Source organism: Oncorhynchus masou, chromosome 8 (genome assembly GCF_036934945.1).
Source record: "Oncorhynchus masou masou isolate Uvic2021 chromosome 8, UVic_Omas_1.1, whole genome shotgun sequence".
NCBI lineage: Eukaryota > Metazoa > Chordata > Actinopteri > Salmoniformes > Salmonidae > Oncorhynchus > Oncorhynchus masou.
This window is the reverse complement of record NC_088219.1, coordinates 16,684,559-16,711,162: the sequence shown is the minus strand read 5'-3', so window position 1 is coordinate 16,711,162 and position 26,604 is coordinate 16,684,559. Positions and strand designations below refer to the sequence as shown.

Sequence of the window (26,604 nt, the reverse complement as noted above, 5' to 3'; positions counted from 1 at the left end):
TCAGTGTTATTTCCTTATAGTTGCTGGTTGAAAATACAATCTACACAGGACCTTCTAATCAGCAGGTTTTCACGGGCGGGAGTTTTGGCTTTCCATGGTGACATCATCATGCTGTAAATTGGTTAATAGACCAAACCTCTCTGTCTGTAACAGCGATACTGAACAAAAATATAATTGCAACATGCAACAATTTCAAAGATTTTACTGAGTTACAGTTCATATGAGGAAATCATTAAATTGAAATAAATTCATTAGGCCCTAATCTATGGAATTCACATGACTGGGAATACAGATATGCATCTGTTGGTCAAAGATTCCTCCCCAAAAATGGGTCTCACAATAGGCCTGAGGATCATGTCGTGGTATTTCTGTGCATTCAAATTGCCATTCGTAAAATGCAATTGTGTGTTATGCCTGCCCATACCGTAACCCCACCTCCACCATGGGGCACTCTGTTCACAACGTTGAAATCAGCAAACCGCTTGCCCACACGACGCTATATACATGGTCTGTGGTTATGAGGCCGGTTGGATGTACTGCCAAACTCTCTAAAACAACGTTGGAAGCGGCTTATGGTAGATAAATTAACATTAAATTAACATTAAATTATCTGGCAACAGCTCTGGAGGACATTCCTGCAGTCAGCTAATTGCACACTCCCGCAAAACTTGAGACGCCTCCCGAATGGCGCGGCAGTTTAAGGCACTGCATCGCAGTGCTAGCTGCGTCACTACAGATCCTGATTTGATACCAGGCTGTGTCACAAACAGCCACGACTGGGAGACCCATGCGGCGTCGAACAATTGGCCCAGCGTCGTTCGGGTTAGGGGAGCATTTGGCCAGCTGGGTTGTTCTTGTCCCATCGCACTCTAGCGACTCCTCTGGTGGGCCGGGCGCAATGCACACTGACACGGTAGCCAGGTATACTTTGTTTCCGCCGACACATTGGTGCGACTGGCTTCCGGGTTAAGCTAGCATTGTGTCAAGAAGCAGTGCGGCTTGGTTGGGTCGCCTCTCCCGAGTCTGTATGGGAGTTGCAGAGATGGGACCAGACTGTAACTACCAATTGAATATCATGAAATTGGAGAGAAAAAGGGCAAACAAATTGTTTTATTAAACTTTGAGACATCTGTGGTATTGTGATGTGTGACAAAACTGCACATTTTAGAGTGGCCTTTTATTGTCCCCAGCACAAGGTGCACCTGTGTAATGATCATGTTCTTTAATCAGTTTCTTGATATGCCACACCTGTCAAAGGATAAATGTTCACTAACAGGGATGTAAACAAATTTGTGCACAAAATATGAGAGAAATCAGCTTTTTGTGCGTATGTAACATTTCTGGTATCTTTTATTTCAGCTCATGAAACATGGGACCAATGCTTTCAGCTCATGGAACATGGGACCAATGTTGTTTATATTTTTCCCCTACCCACTTCTTTTTGTTGCTAAAAATCTATTTATGCTAATTTTAATGGAAATCTTTTACAGTAAGGGATTTGATATTGATATAAACATGTCTGCATTGGGTCTTTAACCCTCACATCATCACTGGTGCTGAAATAGCAAATACATACATCAGAAACTCTGCACGCCAATGAAAAAGCAAGTGTATTTGTATTTCACACAGCTGAAATGATCTTATCTACTGTATATTAATGTCCATTTTACATGGGATATTATGATGACACATTTTATATAATCATAAGGTAAATGTTAGTAAATGTTACAGGTAAACAGGTAACTGTAAATGTATTTTGACATCGACATTTATTAACATAGTCTGTGTATGTAATCCTAGTTGGATGAGTTTGTGGGGCACTCAGATTCCCAACAAAAAGATCAATGCTTAGTTTTGCTTTTAGGATCATTGATTTGTTTTGGTCTCACTCAGTACACTAGCCAACCATCTGGCACCAATACTGTAGACTGCCTGATAACTTATGTCATGGTTCCCTCAAAAGCCAATTGAATAAGAGCTGTCTCAACCATTGTCTCCTATCCACATGTATCCCTGTCCCCACCATTCACTCTGAACTGCCAACAGTACTAGGCTGTATAATACTAACACGACCTCACAGACTGTAGAGTTAATCAAGCGATTGATCAACTGTATGTCTGTGGGGAGAGAGAGGGTGACAGAGACAGAGAGGTGGAATGAAAAATGGGGGAGGGGGAATCATCATCCATATGCTTGAGTATTTATTGAAAAGGGAGTGGTCATTAAGGGTTTATTGAAAAAAGTGAGGTTGCTTTTAACAGACATTCGTCTGCGTGTATACAATGTATTGCATTTAAGGCTGGCAGTGCAGCCCCGGTTTATCGATGTGTATGCATGTGCACCAGTGAAAGGGAAGAATGAGATTCTTTATTTGTGAATTGTCAGACTGGTCTTATAGACTAGACGTAACATAGTACATGTAAATCCGGGCCACTGAAGTTAGTTTAATATGTTATGTTTGGTATGGTTACATAAGATAGGAGGTTACTTAAGGCAAACATGAAAGGAAGGTCGTTGGGTAGGCGTGTAACGAGAACTTCTAGCAACCCGAAGATTCTATGTTCAGATCTCATCAAGAACAACATAGTATTTGAGCTAATTAGCAACTTAGCATGTTAGCTAACCCTAACCTTAACCCTTTAAACTAACTTCTAAATGTATCCCTAACCCCTAGAGCTAGCTAACTAGTGGTGCAGCGGTCTAAGGCACTGTATTGCAGTGCTAGAGGCGTCACTACAGAGCCTGGTTCCATCCCGGGCTGTATCACAACCGGCAGTGATCAGGAGTCCCATAGAGGTGCGCACAATTGGTCCAGCGTCGTCCTGGTTAGGGTTTGGCCAGTGTAGACCGTCATTGTAAATAAGAATTTGTTCTTAACTGCCGAATTAAGTAAAGGTGAAAAAAATTGCCACAATAAATTGGAATTCGTAACATATCATACGAATTCGTAGCGGGTGATGGACGATGATGATGGACGTCCACAAATTGACACATACCATACAAAATGTAACATATCATACTTCGAGTGTCTCGGATTTGCTTACAGAATAATATGAAATGCCCTAAAACCACGTTGGAATTGTGCTATTAGAATAGATTGTTATTTTCTGTTAGAAAGCACCCGTTTTGTTTAATTTGTACAGAGTGTGTGAGAGAGAGGGGGGGCGCCTTTCGCAATCATCGACTTTGAATGTTTCGTGATTAACACGTTGGGACCCGCTGCAAGGAGAACCAGGGATTGGAATGATAGTTCTGAAGAGAATTGCCACCATCATCAGCATCTCAAATGAAACAGATGGGACACAGGGTAACTGTGGCATCGATTTATGCATTTGATTAAATCATCCCATTTTTGCCGATCATGTCAATTTATGCTGTGAAATGGTTACTGTGTGCCAGGATCCTTTTTGATTGGGACAATGTATAGCATGACTGATATCCGAAATAGATTATTATAGCAGTTATGCTATTGACAATATTCAACAAAGTGGATAAAATTACCACACGATTTGGCGCTGCTGATGCTGCCTTTTGCATCAGTTCGATGTTGCATGAGTTTGGGCACTGTGGCAGATAGGGGAAATACACTGGATGTGAGCATTAGAAGACTATGCTGTTTTAGCGCGTGTTGAATTCTGTTAGCATATACATTTATGGGAATGTGCGAAAAAATGTCTGAAGCTCATCTACAGTGTGGTTGTTGCGAAGCACTCCGGGGCTCAAGCTGGTCTCGACACTGATAGACTAACCTACGTTTGTAGCTGAAGAGGAGACAAGCAAGCTGATTAATGCTTTACCACCCTGCCTATCAATCAAGCTGTATCAAAAACATATAGCAAGCGTCTTCCTCGCCACCACGATCTTTCCGGATGTCTCTGCAAGACTAGGCAAGTCAGTCAAGTGAGGAATCTGTTGCGCTCGCCGTCCGTGGAGAGCGCGGTTCGAGAGGTAGCCTACCCGAGCCCGTGTATCTGCGCCCCTTGATCAGCCTACGAGGACGACACTATGTACTAGCTCCCCGCTGATGATGATGGGAGGAATCAATGTTCTCACTAGAAACCTCTTGAGACTAAGCGAACTCTGAGGAGCTCTGCCTGGACTGCAACAGGACCAGACAGGAGAGAAGAGACCGAGACAGAGCAGACGTTGACTGCGTGCGCCAGGTTGGGCCTGGGTTCTTGCCTGCGCCTGTGGCTCTGGACAGATAAGACAAACCTTCCCTGTTTGGGCATTTGTCTGGACAGGTACATCTTAGCTCTATCCCATCTACACTCTACCAAAGCAACTTTAAGTTGTAGCATCAATTTAGCAGACATTAGTATTTTGGGGTCTGACCCTAAGCCGCATCCCAAAGAGCCTCTCCAGGGGCCAGTTTTGTTTACCAGACTAGGCAGTGGTCACCATGCAGGTCTCTTTTGCCTGCACGGAGCACAACCTGAAGAGCCGCAGTGAGGACCGGCTTTGTGGTCTTCGCACTGCGCCACCCCCTGGGGGAAGCAGTGGGGGAAGTGGTGGAGGGAGCAGCCAAGGGGGTAATGGCAACTACAACACCCAGGGCTCAGCCAAGTCCAGGGAGCAGTCAGGGTCCCGCCCGGTCCCCCAGGGCCATGCCCACATGAAGGAGGCAATAGGGCGCCACAGCAGTATGAAATACAGGTGAGCAGGGGGAGGGAGGGACACGGAGAGAAGTGCTGATTATTTGGGGTGGAGAGTCAAAGGGCATGCCAACAGAGTTGGCACAAACAGGTTGGGAGTGTATCTGATTCAATTAGTGTTTTTTTATGTTGTTCCTGAAGAGTAATGAAGGCTCATGAACCTCTACCTAAACGATGGATGATTATGATGAAGGACTCAGACACTGCCCTCTCTCTCCCTGGAACACGATGGCAGCTCAGGTTACCCCAGAGCACTTCCACTTACCATGAAGGGCCTCTCAGACAGCACCGGCTGCCAGGGGTAACTTCATTGTATTTCAGTTAACACCTGAGTTGTTGTAGACAGTGAGCAGCTGCATGAGGATGACATCATTTATGGGGCTGGGAGTTTTGGTGTTTGTGTCTCTCATGTCTGTTCTTGCATGTATGTGTAAGCTACGGTGAAAATCACAACAGCCTCGTCATATTTAGATGCTTTCCCGAGCATGTATAATTCATCCAGCTGTGAACGTTATAGTGGGAAGTACAGTACGTACTATGTGCTCATTTGATAGAATTAGCATCACCAGATAAAAACAATAATGGTCTGTTTCTATTGCACATATTGTGATATTGAAATACAGCAGACAGACATCTCTAACCCCTTTTATTCATTCCAGAATCAGATGGAATGTGATAGAATTGAACAGTCTTTATCAGATTGAAAGCTGCCTATACCAGATGATGTAGGAAGGCCGCTATATTCTGGATGGGTAAAGGAAAATGCCCCTTAGCTCAATCCTGACACCATTCTCTTCACTCAATTATGTTTTAATTTAAGAGGCAGTTTAAGTAGGGAATGAGGCTCAGGAGGAAATGCCAGGACATAGTGGTTTATTTCATTTATGCATATATTGATCTGACAGGTAGCCTAGCGGTTAAGTGCGTTGGGCCGATAATCAAAGGTCACTGGTTTGAATCCCTGAGCTGACTAGGTGAAAGATCTGTCAATGTGCCCTTGAACAAGGCACTTAACCCTAATTGCTTCTGTAAGTCGCTCTGGATAAGAGCGTCTGCTAAAATGTAAATGGTTCTGCCATAGTTTTTTTGTTGTTTTTATGAGGTTGCAGCCAATAGGCAGTGGAATAGTGACAGCCGCTCTGGTTGCCAACGGTAACACCCCTGTGGTGCCTAGTGCCCACAGTTTGTGTTATTTCCAAAAGCAGAACACTTATTAGTCTGCCTCTACTGGAGCACTCATCTCAAAATTCACCCTGCTGCCACCACCAGGGAACAGTGTCACTAAGCCCCATGTGCAAGGATGATTATCAGAGAGCACTTTATATACATTTTTATAATTATTATTAATCTGAAACATTCTTTTGACCCAAACATTTTGGACACATGTTGCACCAAAATGTTATGCATGAGAATCAGTTTGAATATGATCATAGAATATGAAGTCCTTTTCCCACGCTAACTTAAATGGCCAGCGAAGGCCTTCTCTCCTAAAACAAGCTTAATCCGCATCACTATCACTATCCCCACCATCATAAAGTGACTTTACCTCACACACGTATCCACTATAAGACATGCTCATTTCACTTCTCGTAAGGAGAACAGCAGACAGTGATGATACTGATTGTAGTGAGCCCCGCTGTGTTGACTGTGTGAGTCTTCTCCTTCTGAGGGAAACAGCTGAGAAAGGGGAGGAGAGGTGGAGGTTAGGGAACTCACAACCTCCCTCCGCCTCCATTTTCTCTAATTGTTCCTTAACTGCATATTTTAACTCATTAGCCAGAGTATTCATCAGAGCTGAGAGGGACTCCTCTTTGGCAGGTTGCAAAATAGAGGAGAAAAACGCATGTACAAGTGTGTATATTATACACGGGTGGAAATGTTTATTTATTTTTAATAATCTATTTCAAACATGCATATAATACACACTTGTACATGTGTAAAATAGGACAAATTTAAGCTCCCACCAAATGATTAATTACACCCTGGCCACCAGTCACACTAACGCTCTATCTATCTATCTATCTATCTATCTATCTATCTATCTATCTATCTATCTATCTATCTATCTATCTATCTATCTATCTATCTATCTATCTATCTGTCTGTCTGTCTGTCTGTCTGTCTGTCTGTCTGTCTGTCTGTCTGTCTGTCTGTCTGTCTGTCTGTCTGTCTGTCTGTCTGTCTGTATATTGTTGTCTCTCTCTCACACTCCTGTCTCCTTTCTAATTCTCTAAATGTTCTCTCTCCCTGTAATCTCTCTTCACCATTCTACCCCTCTCTCTTTTTCCCTGTTACACTCCCTTCCTCTCCTCTTCTCAGTCAACACTTGCGGTGCATTGCAGCATTCTCTGCACGGTAGTCTCGAGAATCTGTTGTGTGTATGTGTGTGTCTTTGTATAAATGTGTGTGTTTTATATTAGTTTTCATATAGAATGTCAGTAGGTGTAGATGTTGTATGAGAGTATGCATGCATTAGTATGTATGAACATAAAGGCTTGTTTGTATTATGTGTGTGTGTGTGTGTGTGTGTGTGTGTGTGTGTGTGTGTGTGTGTGTGTGTGTGTGTGTGTGTGTGTGTGTGTGTGTGTGTGTGTGTGTGTGTGTGTGTGTGTGTGTGTGTGTGTGTGTGCGCGACACATCTTCATGTGTTAAACCACTCGTTTGGGTGATGTTTAAGCAATGCAGTGTACATGTATATTTGCATACTCTGCCTATCCAGTTTGAGATGAAACTCCCCTGTCTTGTTGTATGTTCCAGTTCTCTGAGTCTTGGTGTGAGTTGGAGCAAAATGTTTCTTCAGCTGTCACCATAAGAGAACCGTTTTTGATTCCAGGTAGAACCATTTTGGTTCCAGGTAGAACCCTCTGTGGAAAGTGTTCTACATGGAACCCAAAAGGGTTCTAACTGGAACCAAAAGGGTTCTACCTGGAACCAAAAAGAGTTCTGCACAGGGTCCTCCTATGGGGACAGCTGAAGAACCCTTTTAGGCTTTAGATAGCTCGTTTTTTTCTGAGTGTAGTTTGAGGGAATCCTCCAGGACTGTTTCCCCATAGCAATGGAACTTAGGCTTACTAGTGTTTTAACAATGCATCTTACTAGTGTCTTTAACAATGCATCTTACTAGTGTCTTTAACAATGCATCTTACTAGTGTCTTTAACAATGCATCTTACTAGTGTCTTTAACAATGCATCTTACTAGTGTCTTTAAAAATGCATCTTACTAGTGTCTTTAACAATGCATCTTACTAGTGTCTTTAACAATGCATCTTACTAGTGTCTTTAACAATGCATCTTACTAGTGTCTTTAACAATGCATGCCGAAGATGTAACATGCGTTTCCCAAAACACCACAAAGAGAGAACAGTGTGTCGATACTGATAGGATCAAAAGAAAGACAGCGCTGTTCTCGGATCACCTTTCTCAATGTAAATATTACCTTGATATTAGAATTATTTCACAATACTGAAGACGAATCAGCAAGAGATGTTCCCACATATGGCTTCAACAATTGAGGCAGCTTTTTCTAATAGATTCTTACCCAATTAAAATGCACTAAATCACAGATTGGGCACGTCATTGTGCATGTTAGGCTACACATCATGAAATATATTGAGACAAATTACAGACGGTAGCCCACAAGTAGCAAAATAGAATTGATTGAACATTACATTTATTTCAATATCAATGAAATGGGCCTATAGCTTACTGTAGACTATTTATATTTGAATGCGGTCATCTCGGTTTTCATTTTATATGTGGCTTGTTTGTATCAGTTTCAAAGACAATGGCAACTTTGTTCTGAAGTTCTTGGTGGTCACAGAGAGACAGATAAACCATATGATTCTATGTTTAGCGGAGATCTTCTGTGTATAAAGTGACGCGGGAGGGCAAAAATGGATCTAACGCTTAGCTGTTCTACGAGTGGTCTGAGGCAGGCTGCTGAATGTTTTCAAGAGCAACGTTAATAATGATGGTTTCAGCTCAGAGTTAACAATGCTCCTACAAAGGTTCTAAGAAGTGCTAAGCATTAAGATGCTTTCAGGAAACTGGGCCCAGGATTAGAATAACAAGGTCAGGATAGAGTTGTTAGGAGAAGGTTGTGTGGAGACCAGCTCACAGTCCAGTTCACAGACCAACACACAGACCAGCTCACAGACCAACACACAGACCAACACACAGACCAGCTCACAGTCCAGCTCACAGACCAACACACAGACCAGCTCACAGTCCAGCTCACAGACCAACACACAGACCAGTTCACAGACCAACACACAGACCAGCTCACAGACCAGCTCACAGTCCAGCTCACAGACCAACACACAGACCAGCTCACAGACCAGCTCACAGACCAGCCCACATACAAGCTCACGGAACAACACACAGACCAGCTCACAACCATCTCAGACCAGCTCACAGACCAGCTCACAGACCAACACACAGACCAGCTCAGACACCAGTTCACAGACCAGCTCACAGACCAACACACAGACCAGCTCACAGACCAACACAAAGACCAGCTCAGACACCAGCTCACAGACCAGCTCACAGTCCAGCTCACAGACCTGCTCAGAGACCAGCTCACAGACCAGCTCACAGACCAACATACAGACCAGCCCACAGACAAGCTCACAGAACAATACACAGACCAGCTCAGACACCAGCTCAGACCAGCTCACACACCAGCTCAGACACCAGCTCACAGACCAACACACAGAACAGCTCACAGACCAGCTCACAGACCAGCCCACAGACCAGCTCAGAGACCAACACACAGACCAGCTCAGAGACCAGCTCACAGACCAACACACAGACCAGCTCAGACACCAGTTCACAGACCAGCTCACAGACCAACACACAGACCAGCTCACAGACCAACACAAAGACCAGCTCAGACACCAGCTCACACACCAGCTCAGACACCAGCTCACAGACCAACACACAGACCAGCTCACAGACCAGCTCACAGACCAGCCCACAGACCAGCTCACAGACCTGCTCAGAGACCAACACACAGACCAACTCAGAGACCAGCTCACAGACCAGCTCACAGACCAGCTCACAGACCAACACACAGACCAGCTCACAGACCAGCCCACAGACAAACTCACGGAACAACACACAGACCAGCTAACAGACCAACACAAAGACCAGCTCAGACACCAGCTCACAGACCAGCTCACAGTCCAGCTCACAGACCAACACACAGACCAGCTCACAGACCATCTCACAGACCAACACAAAGACCAGCTCAGACACCAGCTCACAGACCAGCTCACAGTCCAGCACACAGACCAACACACAGACCAGCTCACAAACCAACATACAGACCAGCCCACAGACAAGCTCACAGAACAACACACAGACCAGCTCAGACACCAGCTCAGACCAGCTCACAGACCAGCTCACAGACCAGCTCAGAGACCAACACACAGACCAGCTCAGAGACCAGCTCACAGACACCAGCTCAGACCAGCTCACACACCAGCTCAGACACCAGCTCACAGACCAACACACAGACCAGCTCACAGACCAGCTCACAGACCAGCCCACAGACCAGCTCAGAGACCAACACACAGACCAGCTCAGAGACCAGCTCACAGACCAACACACAGACCAGCTCAGAAACCAGTTCACAGACCAGCTCACAGACCAACACACAGACCAGCTCACAGACCAACACAAAGACCAGCTCAGACACCAGCTCACACACCAGCTCAGACACCAGCTCACAGACCAACACACAGACCAGCTCACAGACCAGCTCACAGACCAGCCCACAGACCAGCTCACAGACCTGCTCAGAGACCAACACACAGACCAACTCAGAGACCAGCTCACAGACCAGCTCACAGACCAGCTCACAGACCAACACACACTCCAGCTCACAGACCAGCCCACAGACAAACTCACGGAACAACACACAGACCAGCTAACAGACCAACACAAAGACCAGCTCAGACACCAGCTCACAGACCAGCTCACAGTCCAGCTCACAGACCAACACACAGACCAGCTCACAGACCATCTCACAGACCAACACAAAGACCAGCTCAGACACCAGCTCACAGACCAGCTCACAGTCCAGCACACAGACCAACACACAGACCAGCTCACAAACCAACATACAGACCAGCCCACAGACAAGCTCACAGAACAACACACAGACCAGCTCAGACACCAGCTCAGACCAGCTCACAGACCAGCTCACAGACCAGCTCAGAGACCAACACACAGACCAGCTCAGAGACCAGCTCACAGACCAACACACAGACCAGCTCAGACACCAGTTCACAGACCAGCTCACAGACCAACACACAGACCAGCTCACAGACCAACACAAAGACCAGCTCAGACACCAGCTCACAGACCAGCTCACAGTCCAGCTCACAGACCTGCTCAGAGACCAGCTCACAGACCAGCTCACAGACCAACATACAGACCAGCCCACAGACAAGCTCACAGAACAATACACAGACCAGCTCAGACACCAGCTCAGACTAGCTCACACACCAGCTCAGACACCAGCTCACAGACCAACACACAGACCAGCTCACAGACCAGCTCACAGACCAGCCCACAGACCAGCTCACAGACCTGCTCAGAGACCAACACACAGACCAACTCAGAGACCAGCTCACAGACCAGCTCACAGACCAACACACAGACCAGCTCACAGACCAGCCCACAGACAAACTCACGGAACAACACACAGACCAGCTAACAGACCAACACAAAGACCAGCTCAGACACCAGCTCACAGACCAGCTCACAGTCCAGCTCACAGACCAACACACAGACCAGCTCACAGACCATCTCACAGACCAACACAAAGACCAGCTCAGACACCAGCTCACAGACCAGCTCACAGTCCAGCACACAGACCAACACACAGACCAGCTCACAAACCAACATACAGACCAGCCCACAGACAAGCTCACAGAACAACACACAGACCAGCTCAGACACCAGCTCAGACCAGCTCACAGACCAGCTCACAGACCAGCTCAGAGACCAACACACAGACCAGCTCAGAGACCAGCTCACAGACCAACACACAGACCAGCTCAGACACCAGTTCACAGACCAGCTCACAGACCAACACACAGACCAGCTCACAGACCAACACAAAGACCAGCTCAGACACCAGCTCACAGACCAGCTCACAGTCCAGCTCACAGACCTGCTCAGAGACCAGCTCACAGACCAGCTCACAGACCAACATACAGACCAGCCCACAGACAAGCTCACAGAACAATACACAGACCAGCTCAGACACCAGCTCAGACCAGCTCACACACCAGCTCAGACACCAGCTCACAGACCAACACACAGACCAGCTCACAGACCAGCTCACAGACCAGCCCACAGACCAGCTCACAGACCTGCTCAGAGACCAACACACAGACCAACTCAGAGACCAGCTCACAGACCAGCTCACAGACCAGCTCACAGACCAACACACAGACCAGCTCACAGACCAGCCCACAGACAAACTCACGGAACAACACACAGACCAGCTAACAGACCAACACAAAGACCAGCTCAGACACCAGCTCACAGACCAGCTCACAGTCCAGCTCACAGACCAACACACAGACCAGCTCACAGACCATCTCACAGACCAGCTCAGACACCAGCTCACAGACCAGCTCACAGTCCAGCACACAGACCAACACACAGACCAGCTCACAAACCAACATACAGACCAGCCCACAGACAAGCTCACAGAACAACACACAGACCAGCTCAGACACCAGCTCACAGACCAGCTCAGAGACCAACACACAGACCAGCTCAGAGACCAGCTCACAGACCAACACACAGACCAGCTCAGACACCAGTTCACAGACCAGCTCACAGACCAACACACAGACCAGCTCACAGACCAACACAAAGACCAGCTCAGACACCAGCTCACAGACCAGCTCACAGTCCAGCTCACAGACCTGCTCAGAGACCAGCTCACAGACCAGCTCACAGACCAACATACAGACCAGCCCACAGACAAGCTCACAGAACAATACACAGACCAGCTCAGACACCAGCTCAGACCAGCTCACACACCAGCTCAGACACCAGCTCACAGACCAACACACAGACCAGCTCACAGACCAGCTCACAGACCAGCCCACAGACCAGCTCACAGACCTGCTCAGAGACCAACACACAGACCAACTCAGAGACCAGCTCACAGACCAGCTCACAGACCAGCTCACAGACCAACACACAGACCAGCTCACAGACCAGCCCACAGACAAACTCACGGAACAACACACAGACCAGCTAACAGACCAACACAAAGACCAGCTCAGACACCAGCTCACAGACCAGCTCACAGTCCAGCTCACAGACCAACACACAGACCAGCTCACAGACCATCTCACAGACCAACACAAAGACCAGCTCAGACACCAGCTCACAGACCAGCTCACAGTCCAGCACACAGACCAACACACAGACCAGCTCACAAACCAACATACAGACCAGCCCACAGACAAGCTCACAGAACAACACACAGACCAGCTCAGACACCAGCTCAGACCAGCTCACAGACCAGCTCACAGACCAGCTCAGAGACCAACACACAGACCAGCTCAGAGACCAGCTCACAGACCAACACACAGACCAGCTCACAGACCAACACGCAGACCAGCTCACAGACCACCTCACATGTACGCATGTTTTATGCTCATATACTGTAGTATAAACTGTAGTATGTACTGTAGTATATATACTGTTGTATGTACTGTAGGCTATATAATGTAGTATGTACTGTAGAATGTACTGTAGACTATATACTGTATTATGTACTGTAGTATGTACTGTAGGCTATATAATGCCGCATGTACTGTAGTATGTACTGCAGTATATACTGTAGTACGTAATATAGTATGTAATGTAGGCTATATACAGTAGTATGTCAAATCAAATCAAATTTATTTGTCACATACACATGGTTAGCAGATGTTAATGCGATTGTAGCGAAATGCTTGTGCTTCTAGTTCCGACAATGCAGTAATAACCAACGAGTAATCTAACCTAACAATTCCAAAACTGCTACCTTATACACACAAGTGTAAAGGGATAAAGAAAATGTACATAAAGATATATGAATGAGTGATGGTACACAACGACATAGGCAAGATGCAGTAGATGGTATCGAGTACGGTATATACATATGAGATGAGTAATGTAGGGTATGTAAACAAAGTGGCATAGTTTAAAGTGGCTAGTGATACATGTATTACATAAAGACGCAGTAGATGATATAGAGTACAGTATATACATATGAGATGAGTAATGTAGGGTATGTAAACATTATATTAAGTAGCATATGTACTGTAGTATGTACTGTAGGCTATATACTGTAGTGTATACTGTAGTATGTGCTGTAGTATGTACTGTAGGCTGTACACTGTAGTATGTTCTGCTGTACGTACTGCAGGCTATGTGCGTTTATGTGTGTACTGTATGTTTATTTGAGTATGTTCTGTTTCTCCTTATGCTTTTTTCTTTCTGTGTGTGTGTGTGTGTGTGTGTGTGTGTGTGTGTGTGTGTGTGTGTGTGTGTGTCTATAGTCCCCCACAGACTGACAGACAGCAGCTTTGTGGATCACAACACTGCAGAGGGAGTAGGGGGGGGTAGTTGTCACACGTACTGACAATGACAGTGACACTCCATCACCCTGAACCCAATATAATAATAAGAATAATAAGAATAATATTAATAATATGAATATGAACAATGTATATGAATATTGATAATAAGTGTGTTTTGCATATCTAGCAGTGGCAGCTCTAATTCATACATGCCCCTCTGTTTGTGTGTTTGTCTCTCTGACTGTCTCAGGGCCAGATATTAACTTGATTTCAACTCTCAAAGTGACATTGATGCATGATATACGCTAAAGGCTCCAGCCTCAGTTTGTGTTCTCCAAAGAAATTTGAGGATATAATTAAGCAAGCATATTGAGCTACACTTTTGAAAAAAAGTGCTATCTATAGCCTAAAAGGGTTCTTCGGCTGACCCTTTGAAGAACCCTTTTGGGTTCCATTTAGAACCCTTTCCACGGAGGATTCTACTGTACATGGAACCCAAAAGGGTTCAACCTGGAATCCAAAAGGGTTCTCCTATGAGGACAGCGGAATAACACTTTTTTCTAAGAGTGTAGGTACATGGAAGCTGTAAAAACACAAGCTTTCAGGAAAGGCTTGAGATTTTGTGTAGATATCAGCTAAATTGTAATATATCTGTGTTGATGTGGTCAGTATGTTGTGATTTAAATCCCTGTCCGCGTTGAAAGTGAGAGCTAGACTGTTGCCCAGAGGCTGGATTATTTTGGGGAAATAGAATGACTAATGTAATTTACAAAAAAGTACTCCATCCTCTCCTTGCAGATACATCTACATTGGATCAATTACACATGCGTTATTTCTTGAGAGTACATGTGACAGGCACACAAACACACAACATGCCTATGTACGTACACACACAAGGGCACACAAAAGCACAATTCTAAAAATAGCTGGCCAGGCAAATAACAATAGAGCAGGGAAAATAAATCAGCTCTCGTCTGCCTCGATCTAAACGCTCTGACAGTCTGTCTCTTTCGATAGAGCTATTTGTAGCGGACGCAGACAGACAGACAGACAGGCAGGCAGATAGACAGGTGTACAGACAGGCATGGAGGTAGACAGGTATACAGGCAGACAGACAGGCAGGTGGACTGGCAGATAGATAGACAGGCAGATTGGTAGACAGGCAGGTAGACAGACAATCAGGCAGGTAGACAGACAGACAGACAGTTTGACAGGCAGGTAGATAGGCAGTCAGACAGGCAGGCAGATAGACAGACAGACAGCGAGGTAGACAGGCAGGTAGACAGGTAAACAGGCAGGTAAACAGAAAGACAGGCAGATAGCCAGGCAGGTAGACAGGCAGACAGGTAGACAGACAGTCAGATAGAGAGGCAGGTAAACAGGCAGTTAGACAGGCAGGCAGACAGGTAGAGAGGCGAGGCACTGGAGATGAAGACAGTGAGCAGCAATGAGTTCTGCTGCAATTCTGCTGCCGTCCCAGCTGGCTCCTCGGCTAATTAGAATGGAGGAGAGCGCCAGCAAAGGAGGGGAGTAGGAGGAGGAGGGCAGGGATGAAGCCCGCAGAATTTCAGTGGCACATGCTTGCATGACCAGGGCTCACTGCAGCTCTCTGATTCCAGTTCTATCCTTCCCTTCAACAATCAGCTTTCTGGTAATCAGATGTGGCATGCCCAGCACTGGACTCCAACCATATAAACAATTTCAGTCAACCCATGTGGAAAGGAGAATGTTATTATGGATATACAAGTATATACTGTACAGCTTTATCCGGTGTAGGGGTTAAACCACCCAGTGCCCTATTGTTATAGCCAAGTACACTATATTACACTGAACTGTTGATGTGAGAAGGGTAGAGGTCACCTGTTCAACAGGGGCCGTCTGGGTACTCAGGCGATAATCACTACCAGAAATACACTCACTTATCCAGATTGATAAAGCAGTGTTATTCAGAATGCGTATCTGCAGATTGTGTTGTAAAATTTAGTTGAGAGGTGTAGACTTTGAACCTAGTTATTTAGGAACCTCATTCTGTGACTGTGCGTAATATGCTAGAAAGCACAAGAAGTGCAAACGTAGGTAGATTTTGGGGTAATGGTATACTGTACATCTTTATACTGAAGGGGGGCTGCATAATTTGTGGGGGACGACATGTTTACTGTTGCCTTGTTTTCTCTTCCCTTGACCCCTGTCTTTCTCAGGAACCTGGGGAAGTCTGGTCTGCGTGTGTCCTGCTTAGGGCTGGGTGGGTACAAAATAAATGGACCAGAAAAATATGCATTAGAGACTCCCTGAGCAATGTAACAGAACTGATAACAATATGCATTAGACTCCCTGAGCAATGTAACAGAACTGATAACAATATGCATTAGAGACTCCCTGAGCAATGTAACAGAACTGATAACAATATGCATTAGACTCCCTGAGCAATGTAACAGAACTGATAACAATATGCATTAGAGACTCCCTGAGCAATGTAACAGAACTGATAACAATATGCATTAGACTCCCTGAGCAATGTAACAGAACTGATAACAATATGCATTAGAGACTCCCTGAGCAATGTAACAGAACTGATAACAATATGCATTAGAGACTCCCTGAGCAATGTAACAGAACTGATAACAATATGCATTAGACTCCCTGAGCAATGTAACAGAACTGATAACAATATGCATTAGACTCCCTGAGCAATGTAACAGAACTGTCTCTCGCCATCTGTCTACCTGTCTGTCTGTCTGACCTTAGGCACCTGGGTGACATTTGGATCACAGATATCTGACGAGGTGAGTTATGTAACAATGTTTTGGGACATCCTGTTTAATTACTGCAGTGGGCTACACCAGCGTCACACAGAGTGTTTCTTGGTAATCTTAAACAAATCTACTTTGAAACAAAAGTACACACCTCACACACATGGTTATGGGCTTAACAAAAAGAGGACACCTGTACCATGTCAGATATTTTGAGTTTGCATCCCAAAATTACACTTTATATACATTACTGAAATATAACAAAACTGTTTGACTTAGGCTATTTCTAATAATCTTTATGAATTAGGTAATTATAAAAAATACTAATAACATTCCACCCATGAGGCCAAAGAGAGCGTTTTTGGTCTTTGACTGCAGGAAAGGTCTACCCCATTCTGAGGCTGCACCTTTTTGACCTCTCAGTCTCTCTATCACAATGTTAGTGTCTATGACTGTCTCACTCTGTCTCTTTCTCTCTCGCTCTGTCTCTCTCTCAGTCCCAGTCTCTCTCTCTGTCCACTGTCTCTCTCTCAGTCCCAGTCTCTCTCTCAGTCTCTCTCTGTCCACTGTCTCTCTCTCAGTCCCAGTTTCTCTCTCTGTCCACTGTCTGTCTCTCTCTCAGTCCCAGTCTCTCTCTCTTTCTCTCTCAGTCTCTCTCTGTCCACTGTCTCTCTCTCAGTCCCAGTTTCTCTCTCTGTCCACTGTCTCTCTCTCAGTCCCAGTCTCTCTCTCAGTCTCTCTCTGTCCACTGTCTCTCTCTCAGTCCCAGTTTCTCTCTCTGTCCACTGTCTGTCTCTCTCTCAGTCCCAGTCTCTCTCTCAGTCTCTCTCTGTCCACTGTCTCTCTCTCAGTCCCAGTTTCTCTCTCTGTCCACTGTCTCTCTCTCAGTCCCAGTTTCTCTCTCTGTCCACTGTCTGTCTCTCTCTCAGTCCCAGTTTCTCTCTCTTTCTCTCTCAGTCTCTCTCTGTCCACTGTCTCTCTCTCAGTCCCAGTTTCTCTCTCTGTCCACTGTCTGTCTCTCTCTCAGTCCCAGTCTCTCTCTCTTTCTCTCTCAGTCTCTCTCTGTCCACTGTCTCTCTCTCAGTCCCAGTTTCTCTCTCTGTCCACTGTCTGTCTCTCTCTCAGTCCCAGTCTCTCTCTCAGTCTCTCTCTGTCCACTGTCTGTCCCTCAGTTTCTCTCTCTCAGTGTCTGTCTCTTTGTCCCCTCAGATGGCTGAGAACCTGATGACCATTGCCTATGAGGCCGGGGTGAACCTCTTTGACACAGCAGAGGTGTATGCCTCCGGCAGGTCAGCTTTTCACACCTCCTTTCACTGCTCTCTTCTATTCCTTATCTTTGTCTGTAAACACTTCCTGCCTCTGTCTATCACTCCATCTCTTTCTGTCAATCTTTCTGTCTCCCCACTGATTTTTATTCCATCACATATTCTCTCCACAGGGCTGAAATCACCCTAGGGAACATTGTCAAGAAGAAAAGATGGAGGTGATATTACTCATATTTCTAATGTGACTCATGTGGATATGAATAGCTGTCTGTCTAACTATATTACATCATAAATATTTTTCTGTGAACTTTGCTTTTCACATTTATTAAGAACAGACAGACCTTTAAAAAAAATATATGATAGATTGTTTGAATAAATAGATTGTTTATTTTCATACTTGTTTTATTATTGCTGGTTCTGTTGGCACTTTTTCAAATGCTTTTAGTTTCTCTGTGGTTGACATCAAATTACTATGTGATGAAAAGATAGTCTATTTCCTTGTCCCCTTTAACTTCTCCTCCCATTTCTTTGGCAGGCGTTCTAGTTATGTTGTGACAACCAAGATCTATTGGGGAGGGCAGTAAGTATCCTGGGAAAAAGATGCCAGATATAACAGTCATAAGTTCTTCATTGTTCTGACAAAGTGACTCTGTATTGTTGCTGTCACTCAGGGCAGAGACAGAAAGGGGACTCTCCAGAAAGCACATCATTGAAGGTAGAGTCAAACTGACTTATAATAGGATACAGTGGCAATAGTGATTATGAAGATGATGACGACAATGATGAAGATGATGATGTGAATGATGAGGATGATGACCATACTGATGAAGATGATGATGTGAATGATGATGAAGATGATGACGATGCCCATTACGTTGCAGGTCTGAGAGGATCCCTGTCCAGACTCCAGTTAGATTATGTGGACATTGTCTTTGCCAACCGGAATGACGTCAACAGCCCTATGGAAGGTCAGTCATAGTCACACCAGTCCTCCGACTTTATTGTCCATCTGTTACAACGGAAATGTGTCTCCTGCTCTGCTCACAACCCTTTGTAGCGTTTATTGCTGAATACACTCGTTAAAAAGTGTCTTAATGTTTACATTTTAAGCATGCAATATCTTTGTCACAGTATGTTTATTACCCGCGTGTAACAAGTTGGTTCATGTTATTTGCAGAGATTGTCCGGGCCATGACCTTTGTCATAAATCAGGGCATGGCAATGTACTGGGGCACCTCTCGCTGGAGTGCCATGGAGATCATGGTTAGTCCCCTGTTATTGCTCCCTGTTACCTAATACATTCCAGTCAACCTGCTCTTGTCAGTCAATGACATAAGGCCATGGCTTCTCTGTGGTGATGGTGTTATTCTGTTTCCCTGCCACCAGGAGGCGTACTCAGTGGCACGTCAGTTCAACCTGATCCCACCTGTATGTGAGCAGGCTGAGTATCACTACTTCCAGAGGGACAAGGTGGAGGTGCAGCTCCCTGAACTCTACCACAAGATAGGTCAGTCATCCACACTCACACAGCCCAGCGAACAGCACCGGATGTCTTCTCAACAGGATCTCTCTCTCTCCCTCTCTTGTCTAGGTGTAGGGGCAATGACCTGGTCTCCCCTTGCATGTGGACTGATCACAGGGAAGTACAATGAGGGTGTACCGGACATCTCCAGGGCTAATATGAAAGTGAGTTCTCCAGACAAAATAAACATGTTTTTAATTAGTGGATATTACCCTGTGTTTTCTATTTAATTGGAGTTCTGTAGGTGCTCCCCGACTGTGTGTCTATTAGGCCTACAACCGTGCATGACACCGTTAAATATTTCCGGGTTTGTTCCGTCTAATATTGGTGCAGGGTTACCAGTGGCTGAAGGAGCGTGTCAACAGTGAGGAGGGATGCAACCAGCTGGCCAAGATTAAAGAGCTCCACCTAATGGCCGACAGACTGGGCTGCACTGCCGCACAGCTAGCCATCGGTATGGTGTGTGTTTGTGTATGCGTGTGTATGTGTATGTGACTCTGTGTGTGTGTGTGTGTGTGTGTGTGTGTGTGTGTGTGTGTGTGTGTGTGTGTGTGTGTGTGTGTGTGTGTGTGTGTGTGTGTGTGTGTGTGTGTGTGTGTGTGTGTGTGTGTGTGTGTGTGTGTGTGTGTGTGTGTGTGTGTATATGGGTGTGTGCGTGTGTGTGTGTGTGTGTGTGTTAATTGTTTTGTCCATCTCTGTTATCTTATGACTGTCTGACACTCAGAGGCTGCGTTTAAACAGTTTAAACAGGCAGACGATTTCTGATATTTTTTTCACTTAATGGTCTTTTGACCAATCAGATCAGCTCTGAAAAAGATCTGATGGGAAAGAAAATATCAGAATTGGGATAAACGTAGCCTAACATACTGTTTCGAATGAATTTAAAAGGATGTGTCAATCTGCCACATCCACACAGCCTCCATCTCTAAGCCCTCTCTGTGTTCTCTCCCTCTTCTCTGTCCTCTCAGCCTGGTGTCTGCGCAGTGAGGGAGTGAGCTCAGTGCTGATGGGTGTCTCCAACACTGACCAGCTGGTGGAAAACCTGGGTGCCCTTAGGGTAACCACCCTCCCCTCAACATCACACCATCTTGATGTTACACTGCAATGCACACTCAATCAGAGCTCATCAAACTAATGGCATTGTTGTAATATAAGCATACCTGCATATACATTAATATACAGTGGGCAGAACAATTTTGCAGGGTTTCCTACTTACAAAAGCATGTAGAGGTCTGTAATTTTAATCAAAGGTACACTTCAACTGTGAAAGACGGAATCTAAAACAAAAATCCAGAAAATCACATTGTATGATTTTTAAGTAATTCATTTGCATTGTATTGCATGACATAAGTATTTGATACATCAGAAAAGCAGAACTTAATATTTGGTACAGAAACCTTTGTTTGCAATTACAGAGATCATACATTTCCTGGAGTTCGTGACCAGGTTTGCACACACTGCAGTAGGGATTTTGGCCCACTCCTCCATACAGACCTTCTCCAGATCCTTCAGGTTTCGGGGCTGTCGCTGGGCAATACGGACTTTCAGCTCCCTCCAAAGATTTTCTATTGAGTTCAGGTCTTGAGACTGGCTTGGCCACTCCAGGACCTTGAGATGCTTCTTACAGAGCCACTCCTTAGTTGCCCTGGCTGTGTGTTTCAGGTCGTTGTCATGCTGGAAGACCCAGCCACGGCCCATCTTCAATGCTCTTACTGAGGGAAGGAGGGCGTTGGCCAAGATCTTGCGATACATGGCCCCATCCATCTTCCCCTCAATATGGTGCAGTCGTCCTGTCCCCTTTGCAGAAAAGCATCCCCAAAGAATGATGTTTCCACCTCCATGCTTCACTGTTGGGATGGTGTTCTTGGGATTGAACTCATCCTTCTTCTTCCTCCAAACACGCCGAGTGGAGTTTAGACCAAAAAGCTTTATTTTTGTCTCATCAGACCACATGACCTTCTCCCATTCCTCCTCTGGATCATCCAGATGGTCATTGGCAAACTTCAGACGGGCCTGGACATGCGCTGGCTTGAGCAGGGGGACCTTGCGTGCGCTGCAGGATTTTAATCCATGATGGCGTAGTGTGTTACTAATGGTTTTCTTTGAGACTGTGGTCCCAGCTCTCTTCAGGTCATTGACCAGGTCCTGCCGTGTAGGTCTGTAAGAGCCAGAATTCTTACTGGTTGGTAGGTGATCAAATGAATTACTTAAAAATCATACAATGTGATTTTCTGGATTTTTGTTTTAGATTCTGTCTCTCACAGTTGAAGTGTACCTATGATAAAATTTACAGACCTCTACATGCTTTGTAAGTAGGAAAACCTGCAAAATCAGCAGTGTATCAAATACTTGTTCTCCCCACTGTATATATATATTTATGATTAAAATTCTTATTAATGTCACTTATTATGCCATTATAGATTGCGCAAACAAGCAAGCAATCACCAAATCATTATGTCCTAGTCCTAAACTGACATGCCATGTTATGCCTGCAGCTTATTTCACAGATGACTCCTCAGACCGTGGCTGAGATTGACTCACTCTTGGGAAACAAGCCCCACTCTAAGAAAGAGTCGCGAGCATGAAGAGGAAACGATGGAGCCAAAGACAATCAGAGAAAGATGAAGAACAGCCGAGGAACATCGCTCTTTCACCATCCAGTATAATCAACAACTTGCATGTCCTCAGTAACATTTTGCTTCAAGAATTTGCGCATATCCATTTTGCGCATTGCATTGTACCATGTATGAAAAAAGGAAATATTTTAACGTGCAAAAACAAAGATTATAAACTGGGTGGTTTGAACCCTGAATGCAGATTGTCTGAAAGCCGTGGTATATCAGACCGTACACATCAGGTATGACAAAACGTTTCTTTTCCGCTCTAATTATGTTGGTAACCAGTTTATAATAGAATTAAGGCACCTCGGCGGTTTGGGGTATATGGCCAATATACCACTGGCTAAGAGCTGTGTCCAGGCAATCCGTGTTGCGTTGTGCATAAGAACAGCCCATAGCAATGGTATATTGGCCATATACCACACCCCCTCTGTGCCTTATTGCTTAATTAGATCATATATATTACAGATCCCTCACTGACTGATCATGTCCACAAACAGAGGGTGAGGCCAAAGCATGGAGCATTAGGTTTCTGTCTTCCAGAGAGGCCAATGAGGGCAAAGTTGGAGATGGAGAGAGATGGTGGTTGAATGAAGGAGGCGCTGCACTCTACTTTATCAAACATGATGGTGTTATCAATGAAAGGAGAACTCTTTGATGCCATGAAGCAACATGAGGCTCAGCTCTCTCACTGAATGTGTGACCAGCGCTACCATAGGACACTCTTTCTCTGCAGCTGCCTCTGAGTCCGCAGAATGCCTAGTACCCAGCAGAAAGCCAAAGGTTAGCATCACCTCGTCATCTCCGTATGTAACTGGCCTGTCACTCTATGTCCTTGAACAGCAGTTTCTTCCTTTTTATCTCCTCTGTGTGTAAACTGTGCACATGTCCCTTTAAGAGAGACCAGCCCAAGCAGGGTGTAAATGTGGCATGGCTTTAGTTATTTGAGCAGATTTGCAGTGCCCCTGTAAGCAGTCTTTTTGCACTAGCAGGTGGGATGGGCTGATCCAGGCTCTGCACTGGCAGGCACATCGTGGAGCTTCGCTTTATTCACTGTTTGCAGCCCGCTGACATGGTCTGTGTCCATGTGCTGTGTATTGTCCTCCATATCAAACCATTTCTCCGTCAATGACAATTAAAACCAAGGCTTTCCCTGCTTGTTTGGAAGAACCTCTTTACTCCTTCATTAAAGACTGGAGTGTGGACCCCGTAATGAGAGGCACAGTAGATCATTCCTACTCAGCCTGAGACACAGGGTAGAACCCACTGTGGTAAACTAGCAGTCTTTTAATGTGTTTATGATGCTTTGTTTTAGCAACAAAAACATTCAAATGAGGCCAGATAACATGCAAATCATAACCTTTACATCAAGAATTCCTCTGTCCTCAAAGTGCAATGTTCACCCCATAATATTGTTTGTGTTCAGTCTCACTGGGACTGAGTCAGACAGAGAGATTGGTAGCAGAGTGATGTCAAGTCCCACTGGGCAAAAACTGGTTGAATCAACGTTGTAATTTCCAAAATAATCAATGTGATGATGTTGAATCAACGTGGAAAACTGATTGGATTTGTAAAAAGTCATCAATGTCGGGGAATGTCGTCTTTTCACCCAGCCTTTAACCTCAATCCAATGACAGGGTGCCATTGTGGTTGATGATTTAAACTTGAATTCACACTATTTGACAACTCAATCAAATGCAACTCAAAACTAGACGTAGAACTGACGTCTGTGCCCAGTGGGGTGTTTGAATTGATGAGACTATCATTTTAGACATAGGAAGTTAGGAACTCTTTTAGCAGTGGACAAATGATGGGTGAGCACACTGACATACAACAAAACAGAAACGCATGTACACACTCGCTTACACTGTCATCAGCCTGTGAAAAAAATATTTATATATGTTGCAAAAGATGCAAATAAATGCACAGGACCTAAGGTCGATCAGGATTTAGACTGGTGGGAGGTGTTATATTTGGGGGCAGGGACATAAATGATGATTCTGTGTCACAGCCGTTGAAAGAACTGGACCAAGGTGCAGCGTGGTGAGCGTACATATTATTTTTATTAGAAAAGACGCCGAACAAAACAATAAACACTACGCCACATGCCACAAACCACATGCCACTAAAGGCTTTGTGCCATAAACAAAGTCAACTTCCCACAAAGACAGGTGGGAAAGGGCTACCTGAGTATGGTTTTCAATCAGAGACAACGATAGACAGCTGTCCCTGATTGAGAACCCGACCCGGCCAAACATAGAAATACAAATAATAGAACATAGAATACCCACCCCAAATCACACCCTGACCAAACCAAATAGAGACATAAAAAGGGTCTCCGAGGTCAGGGAGTGACATTCTGACTGATTGAGATTTAGACTGTTGTTTTGGAAACAGATTATATTGTGTATTTTATTGGACAGCTTGGACACACAGCTGCTTAGCATATTTCTGTAGCTCATTGTAGTTTTTCTTTCAAACCAAATATAAATATTGTCGAATCTCTCCCAATTTTATTATATATTTCTGTCAATTTTTGTCACTATTTAACATCTGTTAATTACATGTAGATATTACCCCCAGTATCAGGGTTTACTCCAGCTATGTGAACCTGTCATGTAAACCCTTGGTTTGTGATAAGGCTCAGGAAATACTCCAGGGCACTAGTGAATTTGGAATGAGAGAGATTTGTTCCACCATTGTTATCCCACTGTCATTACTGATGGGTGTTCCCAGTGCTTTTTGATACTTGTCTCTTTATGTTTTAATCCCTGGTGTATGTAAATACTTTACTGTTATGAATTGGAATATGTTGAATTCATGTGAAGATTCTGAAGTGAGCAAATGACAGATCCAACCAGCTTGACATGTGGTTTTGTTCTGTGTTTCTGTACCGTTATTAACAGAATCTAAGTTGAACTGAAAATCAACTACCCAATGAACATAAATGCCTAGACTGTAACTTGCCTGCATAACTTATATTTTACTGTCTTGAAACAAAGAAAAGTAAAAAATACAATAAAAAAAGAGAGAAAGAACCCTGTTTTGAATGTATTATGCTCGCCCTTAAAATATCAGAGAAAATGATATCTCATATAACTCCTATGTCTTTTGTAGGTGGCCATGCAAACAGATATACTGGCAGCTTGGCAGGGCCACACACACACACGTCACACACACACAGTAGATTTCATGGTCTGTCTGCCTTCCGACTATTGTGAAAATTAAGATAAATATTTTTCATTTATTTTAAATAATATCAAGCTTCCGTACTGTATATCCATGTTCCCACAATAACCATTAAATGGTTGAAGTGTTTTACAATATTACATTTTTTAACAGGGAAGAGCAGTATTTCAATGACAGGTAATGTTGATAGTTATTGCATGCTACAAACAGGTTATAGAAAATATTCTAGTGGCTTTCTATTAATGCATCCCTTATACTGTATGCATCAAATCTGATGTTATTTACATACTCATCGCACACAGTCACTCATTGAGCGATCTGGTTATCAATTTGTGTGTGAGCAGAAAGAAAACAAAGTGGTTTACATTTAGCGGACAGCCTTGTGTAAGGGGAACGTCAAGAGAATCATTACCCTGGCAGCAGTGGACAGGGGTATTTTGGAGATGAGACGACAAGACATTCATCATCACCACCTTGTGCCTGTGTGATTAGATGGACTGGTCACCACCTGCAGTACTCTCCATCCCTAATGGATCCACACCAGTTCCTAGTGCATTTTACAGGCTCTTCTCAACCATGTGGAATGTATTTTTCCCAGGACACAGACACTATGTGAGTGAATATAGCCAGACAGAGTACAGAAGTGTCCTGGTGAGTCTGCTTGCACTCTCTGCTGCACGTCACATCTTCCCCCTCCAGTCTGCTGTCTGTCACTAGTCTGTCATCACTACTTCCTTGACTCTCTCCTTCTGCCTCACTTCCTGTGTTGAAGTAAACCCTCGAGACAACTGGAGGTCTGACCTTTGCAGAGTGAGAAGCGGGGAGTGGGGAGAGACATCAAGGTTACTTGTTGTGTTGCCAATACTGACCGCTTCTGTGTTATGCACTGCACATACCGGAAAACCAGAATTTATGTCAGATTACATCGTTGAAACACCATCATTTTGCTGGAAAAGGTATACAAATGCTACAAGTTATACTTGCTGCTCCTTCCATTTGTGTGTGA

At 44.7% G+C, this 26,604-nt stretch overlaps 1 protein-coding gene across 1 annotated transcript; it reads left to right on the top strand.

The window, feature by feature from the left end:
- Nucleotides 1–3,166: 3,166 nt before the first annotated feature.
- Nucleotides 3,167–22,607, top strand: LOC135544243 (voltage-gated potassium channel subunit beta-3-like). Its single transcript, XM_064971704.1, has 14 exons — nucleotides 3,167–4,656; nucleotides 16,453–16,496; nucleotides 17,000–17,037; nucleotides 18,214–18,293; nucleotides 18,443–18,487; nucleotides 18,805–18,849; nucleotides 18,941–18,984; nucleotides 19,151–19,237; nucleotides 19,447–19,532; nucleotides 19,656–19,776; nucleotides 19,861–19,955; nucleotides 20,125–20,245; nucleotides 20,760–20,848; nucleotides 22,287–22,607. Exons 1-14 carry the CDS (start codon nucleotides 4,403–4,405, stop codon nucleotides 22,374–22,376), a joined length of 1,239 nt encoding a protein of 412 aa, XP_064827776.1. The 5' UTR covers nucleotides 3,167–4,402; the 3' UTR covers nucleotides 22,377–22,607.
- The last annotated feature ends 3,997 nt before the right edge of the window (nucleotides 22,608–26,604 follow it).

What these genes read in the sequence shown, in the direction of transcription:
- LOC135544243 (XM_064971704.1), top strand. Translation starts at nt 4,403, where the DNA reads ATGCAGGTCTCTTTTGCCTGCACGGAGCACAACCTGAAGAGCCGCAGT. An exon ending in CAGAAAGCACATCATTGAAG is followed by an intron (nt 18,985 to 19,150) that starts GTAGAGTCAAAC and finishes ATTACGTTGCAG; the next exon opens with GTCTGAGAGGATCCCTGTCC. An exon ending in AAAACCTGGGTGCCCTTAGG is followed by an intron (nt 20,849 to 22,286) that starts GTAACCACCCTC and finishes TTATGCCTGCAG; the next exon opens with CTTATTTCACAGATGACTCC.